We start from the raw sequence: 10,203 nt of genomic DNA on the forward strand, positions 1-10,203 counted from the left end.
GTCAATAAACTCTCAAACGAGCTTGGACTAGATGCTAGGTACTGAAATACATATATGTGCTTCGTGGAGTGCATAACACGCTTATGGACAACTCATTAAATATCCTATAAAATTATTTCCTCTGAGACTCAACTGTAAAACCCTGGCCCTTTCTAATTATGCTTAAAATGTATTTCTTCTATATTGCCCTCCCTCCCTCCTTCCCTCTCGCTCTCCTTCTCTTCCCCTCTCTCTCTTTCTCTTCCTTCCTTCCTCCCTCCCTCCCTCCCTCCCTCCCCTCTTCCTTCCTCCCTCCCTCTGTATTTCTCTTTCTTTCTCTCTCTCTCCCTCTCTTTCTTTCTTTCTCCTTCCTTCCTTTCTTTCTCTTTCTCTTTTTTTTCTTTCTTCTGTCTGTCTGTCTTCATCTCAGCCTCCTGAGGTAGTATTATGTCTCTACAGCAATAAGATGAAAATATCTAGCTTATTTTGTCAAAGTGACAGCAATCCAGGGATTTAAGATCTCTGTCTCTGTCCCAGTCATTTTACTTGACTGTTCCAAATATATGGCGTATAGAAAAAAATGAACGTTTTAAGGAGCGCTATTTGAAGGGCATAGAGAATCCTAGATAACTGCTAGCTGTCGGGTAAACTCTACCCTTCAGGATGGTAGAATATGACACATGAAACCTATGTTCACCCAATGAATGTTTAATTAGCTGAAAAAAATTTAAATGTCAGTTTTAGTGCCAAATGCAGGAAATCTGAAGGAATATGTACTATTTCTCTGTCCTCTCCTCTCTACCCTCCTTCTACTGATACAGTGGGTTTTCAATTCTGGAAATTTTTAAAATGCTCCATTTAAGGGTCCCCTGTTCCATGAGGCTTCTCCTAAGACTCATCAGTATCTGCGGCTTCACAATTGGACACCACACATTCCCTGGGAAAAGCTGGTTTCCTCCTGCTTCATCAGATGTATGATTTCATTGTACATGCGGTGAGGAGCGTCCAAGCCCCAGATGAAGTCCACGTGTGCCCATTCGGGAATGTTCTTATGGTAGATGAGATTGGTCACCTCAGAGAGCAGTGTTTTCACGTCCTCTGGATTTGAAAGCCAGTCCTGACCCCCTGTCCACATTGCCGTGGGGACAGTCATGTCTCTAACTTTGTACCTCACAGGAGTCGGCTAGAAAAAAAAAGAATCAGTTTTAACTGGAGGTAACATTTGGATTTCCAAACTCACAATTGATATTTCATATAAACAATAAAAATAAGCTGTGTGTGGGACGCCTGGGTGGCTCAGTCGGTTAAACGTCCGACTCTTGATTTCAGCTCAGGTCATGTTCTCACGGTTCCGGAGATTGAGCCAGGAGTTGGGTTCTGTGCTGACAGCTTGAGGGCTGGCTTGGGATTCTCTCCCCCCGACCCTCCTTTCTGCCCCTCCCACATGCTCTCTCTCTCTCTCAAAATAAATAGCTTTTGAAAGAAATATGCCATGTGTTGTGAATAAAGGTGCCTGGGCACCGCAGCCAAACAGTAATTCATCAAGAGTTTCTGTTCAGCCCCTACTTGAAGGTCTGGTTGGTTAACCTTCCTGAGACTCAGTTTCTTCATCTGGGAAATGGGGATGACACCTGTAATAACTTATGAGGTTGAGGGAGAAACCATGTAAGTTGCCTTCCACTTGAAGCATTAATTTTTGATTCTTTTTCTTCTGATTAGTAAATACTTAACACATACATTACCTTTGGAAGATAATGTTCCTGTCCTTTTAAAGGATGATTTCAGAAATTTCATGAGGCCAGAGGGAAATTTTCTACATAATATATTAATAAATCTATTATTCCATAGAGAAAGGCAAGAGATTGGAGCTTCACTGAGAAGGCCTCTGGGTCTTCACAGAGACTCTGGAGTAACAGACAGCCCTTGCAGCAGACCCAGGCTCAAACCTGGGGAAGTCAAAGGCACTGGAACTCAGGCAGTCTATACCAAGCGGAGGTAACAATTAGAGCCCTGCTCTAGCCCTCATCACCCAAAGAAAGGCATCCACATCTGGGATTCCTAACTGACACTTCTCCTTTGTCAAGTAGTGCTTCCCGATCAAACTGGCTGCCTGAGCCCCAAGGTTAATCAAGAACCCAGGACTTTCCACAGTGATGTTGAGGCTCATTTCTTCTCAGGAAATCCACTGTGGAGCCAAGGTTTCAACCCATGCAGCCCTGCTTGACTTTCTGTGGCTTTCTAAGAATTTAAGGTTCTAGCCCGAGACTGTGATTTTTAATAAGAAATATATATTTGGTTTTCACCCCATCCTGGCACAGAGCTCCTGAGACTGAGAATTTACTAAGTGATGAGAGCCAACAATGTGTCTTTTGTGAAGTTAATGAGCTGACTTTTGGACTTCCCCTGAGGATGGGGGCTGATGCCCCAGTGTGGAGCAGCACGAGGGGGCTGGAACTTTCAGTCCTGCCCCCAGATGTCCAGGGAGGGGAGAGGGGCTGGAGACTGAGGTCCATCCCCAGCGGCCAATAATTGACTCAATCCTGCCTATGTAATGAAGCCTCCATAAAAACCCTACATGGTTGGGGAGCTCCCTAGATGGCAAACAAGTGGAGATTTGGGGAAAGCAGGTGCTGGGAGAGAGCTGGCACTTCCTTGCCCCTCCCCCACAGCCTTGCGATCCACATCTCTTCCACCTGGCTATTGCTGAATCACGGTCTTTTGTAATAAATGGGCAATCTAGTAGGTAACATGTCTCTCTGGGGTCTGGTAGCCAATCTGCAAATGACCAGAACCCAAGGAGAGGGCTGTTACAATCTCTCATTTATGTCAGAAGCACAGGAACAACCTGGGCTTGAGACCGGCATCTAGCTGGATGGCATCTTAGGGAACCCAGCCCTTGATCTGAGCTATTTCCAGGTAGTGCCCCAACTGAGTTAAATTGTGGGATCCCAGCTGGTGTCTGGAGAACTGCGTGGTGGTGAGGAATCTCCAGTTTGGTGCTCAGATCTACCTTTTATAGCCTCACTTCGACACGAAAGCCTGGAGCATTCTATGGTGCCATTAATACAGTTTCCTCTTTTATGCGTGAAAAGACTCAACTGAACTCAGGTCAAACTCCAAGGTGCTGTGCTTCTGCGACACCTTTTTTTGCACGCATGCTTTCCTTTCCTTTCCCTGACCACTTCTAGGGCCTGTGCTGCACAAGCTGCTTTCTCTCGAACGTAAAACACTAACATGGATAAAACTATCTTGAAGCCAGAATGCTTTCTCCGAAGACATGTTTTAGGAAGCAGTGAAGAAGGACCTAATGAAAGGTAGCTGACGGCTGTGGTGGAGAATACGCTAGTCAGGGCACCCCCAGTCTGGCTCATCCCTTGGCCTTCTTTAGGCTCACGTCATGGATGCACAGTGGGATCCAGACCCTGAGAGGCAGGCCTCTGCCTACCGGGCTTCCTCGGGCTCTGTGTTGTCTGGCCAGTATTTGTTTGCATTCACACATGAGCTAAGCAATCATCTTCAATGGGCCTTTTATGCTCACAAGAGTATCATAGCCCCTTCCAGACTTCCCACAACCGTTCATTTTATCCTGTAGCATCGACTGTGCATTTTCTTAGGTAATGTAATAACCTTTCATATTTTTCACTGGCAAATTACAGAGTTGTTAGAAGTTGTGACCAGCAGGACTCTTAAGGGTTACCTAGTCCACTAGTTTTTAAAGACAGAGACATGCAGATCTGCAGAACTGAAAAAGCCTGCCCCGGACCACACAGGGGGTCATGCAAGGGAAGGGCCAATCAGCCACTTTCACTTGGCATTGAGTACTCTTGCATGGGCCGTGAAGCAACCTCACCCCTGCAATCTTCGTTCATGGTTTTGTTTTTTATTTTTATTTTTTGAACCTCAAAGGATCCTTGTAGTGACCACCACAGACTACACTCTTCCCTTCACTAAATCTACCCGGTCTTGCTCCTTAGAAGCCCAGGTGTCTTCTTCCTGGAGGCAGCCTCATCAAGAAAGTTCTCCTACTCCATTATGAAAGCAGGAGGCCTCTTGGCTAAGCTGTGAACTTCTCTAATTTCTTTCTTTTTTTTTTAAGTAGGCTTCACACCCAGTGGAGCACAACTCTGGGCTTGAACTCACTTATGGTCCTGAGATCAAAACCTGAGCTGAGATCAAGAGTCTGATGCTTCACCAACTGAGCCGCCCAGGTGCCCCTGAACATCTGTTTTCAAATGGAGCCAAGCCCAAATTATTATCTTCTGGCTAAATTCTCATATTTTACTCCTGCCTCCACACAAAAAAACCTGTCATTATCACATCCCTCTTGTTTATTTCAATAAAAAAGAATGCATTTGATTTTCTTACCTGATTACCCTTCTCCAGATTTTTGGTCTCGCTCCCCCAGTCAAACGCCCGGAGTTCCCCAGAATTCACTGCCTGAAAGGAGACAAATGGACATGGCCTTCAAATGCACCAAATGTATCTGCTACCATGTCTGTAGTCAGGAGGGAACTGGAGAACGGAGGCTGAGGCTGGTCTTCCATTCGGGGCTAGGATGGTTTTCGGGAAAGCGTAAAGGCAAGAGTAAGGCCCTTTCGGGGAGAAAAATGTACCCAGAAAGCACTTGCCACCTTGTCCTACCACTGCAGGAAGTACATCCCCAGAGCGGCCTGGGTGCTGATGGCTGTCCTACACGACCCTGCAGGCTGCGGCGGGAGAGCGCCCCCTAGAGCTCGCGGTGGGGTGATGCTGGGAGAAGGCGACCAAANTTTAAATGTCCTTATCAGTATTCTTAAAATTTTCTGCTTGCATGAGGACCCCTCTGGGTTTTTTTTGTTCACCAAAGTGGGAGTTTATTTACTTTTTCAACGAAGTCCTAGTTTTAGTAGAGAGAATCTAAGGTTAACTACATTCTAGCTCTCTGTCTTTACCTCCATCTTATTCGGACAGTCAGTCTACATGAGACTCTGTAGGACTGTCTATAATGAGCAATATTAGGTGCAGTACTTTTTCATACATGAAAGGACAGCCAGCATCCACACCGTCCCAGAATCAGTTCTGAGTGATCCGAGACCCGCCACACGGACCCCAGAGACGGTACATGTGACTTGTGATCGGGACCCTCCTTTCTATGACTGCGGGCAACACAAAGGACTGCTGTGAAAACTTCTCTGGGTGTTTACATCCTGCCTTCACATTTTTATTACCACTTGACCCTGCTGCTGGAGGAGCCAAAAAGGAGAATGGAAATGCGATCTCCTGCCTCATCTGTGACGTGTCAGATGAGGTCGCACTTGGACCATCTGAAGTCACACTCTTTAAAAAAAAAATTGTTTTTAATGTTTATTTATTTTTGAGAGAGAGAGAGAGAGAGAGAGATGATGAGCAGGAGAGGGGTAGAGAGAGGGAGACAGAATCTGAAACAGGCTCCAAGCTGAGCTGTCAGCACAGAACCCGACACAGGGCTCGAACTCAGGAACTGTGAGATCCTGACCTGAGTCAAAGTCAGATGCCCAACTGACTGAGCTCCTCTGGAGCCCCTGAAGTTACACTCTTAAGGTCCACTCGAGATTTCTTGAGCCAAGCCTTCCCTCCCATCTCCTGAAAAGATTCAGTGCTCTAGATCTAATCCACAGTGGAAACAGCATTGACATGATCACACTTCATCTTGGAGTAAAGGTGAATACCACCTGTGCTGTCACAAGGACGTCCTTCAACTACTCCCGATGAAACGCACAAAGACCCAGAGAAGGTGACATTCCTACCTGGCTCCAGTGTAGGATATTTTGCACAGACGTCCCAGCGGGGGTATGAGCCACATACACGTTTGCCCGGCTCTGTAACAAAGCATAAGCAGTTTGTGGGACGAGGGAAAACTCACAAGATGGGCAGCTTGGCAAGACCACAACTCCAGGGCATCAGACGAAGACATGGGAATATCATTATGTTATGCAATTTTCCACGCAACAGTAATAGATGCATGCATATAAGTTTAAGAAATGCCACTAAATGTATTTCCAGGCACCTATATTTTTCATCTGAGAAGAGCTTCTCTTTAAACAGCTGATTTCTTCTTTTAAAAGCTTTACTAGAATAATTAAGGATGAGGGCTCTAGAACTGAGTATGTATTCAAATCCCACCTCTGCCATTCAATTTGGAAGTTATTTAATGCATGAAGTCTCAGGATAGTAGTCTATAAAGTGGGCATATTGATAATGCCTGTCTCATAGGATTGTTACAGGGAATCCCTTAGCCTGGCATATAATAAATGGTCATCAAATGGTAGCTATTAATCATATTGTTAATTTAAAAATGAAAAAAATCTTTAGGGGTGAAAAACATATGCCCCCAGGTGCTGCAACTGGCAGACAGTACCCCACTGTCAGACTTCCTTGGGGGGCACGTCCCCCCCAAGTTGGAGAGAGCTGTCCGCCCAATGTCTCCCCTGGTGACATCTGTAGTAAGTGACTGGTTGAAGTGGAATTATAAAGACCAGCCCCTTCACTCTAACTTGGGACAGCTCGGAAGGGTCATCTGATCTTCACATCAACCAAGGTTCCTACTGAGCCTCTAAAGCAACTTGACGCTTTCAATCTACGGAATCCTGCTTCCTTCCCTGCCTTGGGCCCCATCACAAGGGTCTAACCCCAAACCATTCTGCACACTAATCTCCATCTCAGACCATGCTTTCTGAGGAAAGCCCCCCAATGACCCCGCCAATGGTAGCTATGCCTAAGCCGAACCGAGATTCTGAGATGTCCCTTACACTACAGACTGGAAAGACCCAAGGAGAAAGAAGAGGTGCATGATGTCTGGCAGTTAACTCACCGTAATAGGGCTCCTCTCACACCTCTTCCACCCGTAATCTACAAAGTTAATATCTAACAATGCCCTTATGTCAACCTTGACTCAGCCCATGTGAAAGTATTGTCTGCGTGTTAGTGTGATTTGAAGAGAATGGAGTTAGTTGGTGTATGTCATTTCTCTGAGTCTCCTCTGGCAGTAGCTCACTCTCAGGGAGTGACACTGATCACTCCTCGTGGAAACTGAGGTTTTATTAGGCTTCCACTCACCATGTTCATGTTGTTTGCATTAAATCCTCCCAGAAGTAACATGACATTGCTACAAATCTGATCAATAATCATCTGACCACACAGGTAAATAACAAACTGTCTGAAGAATCTGGTCTGGTACAGAAATTCTTTTTTGCCAAACAGTCCCTGTAAAAAATATGAAGTGGAAGAGTAGTCATTACGTTACACTTAGAAAGAAGTGTCTAGTTTAAAAGCATACAGGTCTGGGGTGCCTGGGTGGCTTAGTCAGTTAAGCATCCGACTTCAGCTCAGGTCATGATCTTACTATTCATGGGTTCGAGCCCCACGTTGAGCTCTGTGCTGACAGCTCAGAGCCTGGAGCCTGCTTCTGATTCTGTGTCTCCCTTGCTCTCTGACCCTCCCCTGTTCTGTCTCTCTCTCTCAGAAATAAATAAATCATAAAAAAAAAAAAAGCATACAGGTCTTCTTCAACTTACAGTGGAGTTATGTCCTCGAAAAATCTGTCATAAGCTGCAAATGTCCTAAATCAAAAATGAACTTACTACACTTAACCTACCAACATCATAGCCCAGCCTGGCTGACCTTAAACAACCTCAGAATGCTTACTAGCCTACAGTTGGGCAAATTCGCCTAACAAAAAGCCTAGTTTGTTTATTTATTTATTTATTTATTTTAAAGGTGATTTTTAAAAATGTTTATTTATTTATTTTAAGAGAGAGAGTGTGCACAAACAGGGGAGGGGCAGAGAGAGAGGGAGGGAGAGAATCCCAAACAGGCTCTGCACTGTCCACGTGGAGCCCAATGCGGTGTTCAAGCTCATGAACCGTGAGATCAAGAGCTGAGTGGAAACCAAGAGTCGGATGCTTAAATGACTGAACCACCCAGGAACCCTGATGCCTATTTTATAATAAAGTGTCATTTGTTGGGTACTGCATTGGAAGGGACAAACAGGGGCTGTCTGGGTACAGAATGGTGCTAAGTGTATTGGTCATTGACCCTTGTGATCCTGTGGTTGTCCAGGAGCTGTGGCTGCCGAGAAAGGATTGTTACCAAATATTACCAGCCCAGGAAGAGGTCAACACTCAGAATTGAAAGTATGGTTTCTAGTGAATGCTTTTCCCCATGATCATGTGGAAAGATCATTGTGTTGATTTTATATTGCACATGGGGGCTGTCTGTGTGTCTTAGAAATTCGGTGGGAGACTCTTCTAACAGACAGGGAATTCTCTGAGGAGTCACGTACCTTGATCATCATATCCGGTAGCAGCAAAAATTTGGTGCCAGGGCTTTTTGCATGTTTGACAGTGGCTATGGGTGCCAAAGCAAAATACATTTTGATTTTCTGAGCCAGTTCCGGCATGGTGGAAAAAGCAATGAAGCCTACGAGAGAAGAGATACATCAGTGTGGGTATTGACTATCCTAGGATCCATACAACACGGAGTTTACTTTGGTCAAGTTATTTCAGTAACTCTGTGCAATGGTGTCTTAACTGACCCAGGGAAGTATAAGCTCCTTGAAAGAGTAAAACACCCGCAACCAAAATACCTCTGTGTCCCCTAAGACATCTTGCATACATTTTCCAACTAGTAGGTTCTCATTACACTATTGAATTGAACTGTTGAGTCCAATAGTAGGGACTTTGAGAACATACATATGTAGAGGGAAGTAACTATGTGCTAGACACTTTTCAGGGACGTTTGTAGTTCTTCCTTCATTTAATTCTGACTCTTGTGAGGAAGGTATATTAGGCAAATTTCTGCTTTATGGTGAAAGAAGTTGAGAATCAGAGAAATCACCTTTTTCTTGGCAATAAGCACATTCTGTAATATAATGGGTGTTGGGAGAGCAGGGTTTACACTGTTTTCCTTGACTCCTACCTTTTCTGGAACCCAAAGTGTCATGTAATCTAAGTTGTCTTGTGAACTGGGCTTCAACTCTCTTTTTTGTCGCAGACTAGGTCTGGGATCCTGATTGGCCAGTCAGTGCCTCGGTTTCTGTATCTATGAAATAGTCTGAACTACCACCATGTGGGGGAGATCTCTGTGGAGCCTTGGGGAGAAGAGGGGGCTATCATTTAAAACCAAGTCTGGGTCACTGTATTTGAAAGATTCTGTGCAGTCTGGTATTTGCAGCTTGAGCCGTAGGGGGGGGGCTGGGCAGAGGAAAAGCAGTATCATGTGACTTCCTCCAGTTCCCAGAAAGTGAGCATTCATGCAGGCACTTCCTTCTCAACTTTTCTCTCCCTGTGATTAGGTTTTCCAGCCACAGGCAAAGGCAGGCTCGGAATAACTCGCTCTTAGTTTTTGCCCTCCCAGCCTGTACGTCCAATCAGCGGGGCTGATTCAACTCTATTCCAGCTTCGTTACGACCCTCTCTGAACTCCCCTCGAATGTCAAGTTTGAGAATTCTCTCTAACTTCTCCCAGAGATACTTCTCTTTGTGCAGCGCAAGCACAAGTTTTCCATACAAACGGCTCCACGGTTGACTTCTAGAAGAATCCTATGCTTTTTTTGCTCCCGTTTTCTTCTCGAAATAGCATTTGGCCTCATCATTAGCACGTTGGTCCTAATGACATGCTAAACAATTTGAGTGTAGAGAAGAGGACATCTCAGGCCTCTAGACATTAGAGCAAGAGCAGGCACTAACACCCCAACTTTCTTTCTGAGAAGCGTGTGGTGAGACAGGGCGTCAGCACAACCAGTTAATGTGATTGAGAAATCCAGAGGAGAAAATGTGACAGTCCGACTCTTCATTAGCCAGAGAGCACCAAATAAAAATAAGCCCATGGAACCCATGCCCTGAATTCCAGTAGGTGTGCCTTCCTGCCTACTCAGAATCCCATACCCTGGCCTTCACCTTGGGTTTGGCTCAGGGTGAAGGTCAAGCTCTCTCAGCCCTCCCGGGACAGCCTTCCCCTCACGGCAGGCACTGGGCCCCTCTGGCTCTCCCCTTGTCCGGATCTAAGCCAAACACTCTTTTCCTGCTGGCGCGGGTCTGAGGCAAGGCCGGAGGCCACAGCCTGCACTCCCGTCTCCCCGGCGGATGATCTGTATCTCGCAGGGGCTGGGAATTAAGGTTTCTCACAAATGCACCAAAGGCAAAAGGACTACAGCACGGAATTCCAGACATTTTCCTCAGAAGGAGAGGAAGAAGACTTGAGTCAACCC

The 10,203-nt window shown here is 45.6% G+C and overlaps 1 protein-coding gene across 1 annotated transcript in view; it reads right to left on the reverse strand.

Annotated features, from left to right (window-relative positions):
* Positions 1-839: 839 nt before the first annotated feature.
* The window catches only part of LIPM (lipase family member M), a 15,998-nt gene continuing 6,634 nt past the window's right edge, over positions 840-10,203 (reverse strand). The window contains exons 4-8 of the mRNA XM_077751883.1: positions 8,279-8,415; positions 7,054-7,200; positions 5,745-5,816; positions 4,345-4,416; positions 840-1,162 (exon numbers count right to left, since the gene is read on the reverse strand). Of these exons, the coding sequence (XP_077608009.1) occupies positions 893-1,162; positions 4,345-4,416; positions 5,745-5,816; positions 7,054-7,200; positions 8,279-8,415 (698 nt within the window). The 3' untranslated portion in view covers positions 840-892. The remainder of the gene's footprint in view (positions 1,163-4,344; positions 4,417-5,744; positions 5,817-7,053; positions 7,201-8,278; positions 8,416-10,203) is intronic.

Source organism: Crocuta crocuta, unplaced genomic scaffold, assembly GCF_008692635.1.
Source record: "Crocuta crocuta isolate KB4526 unplaced genomic scaffold, BGI_CrCroc_1.0 scaffold694, whole genome shotgun sequence".
NCBI lineage: Eukaryota > Metazoa > Chordata > Mammalia > Carnivora > Hyaenidae > Crocuta > Crocuta crocuta.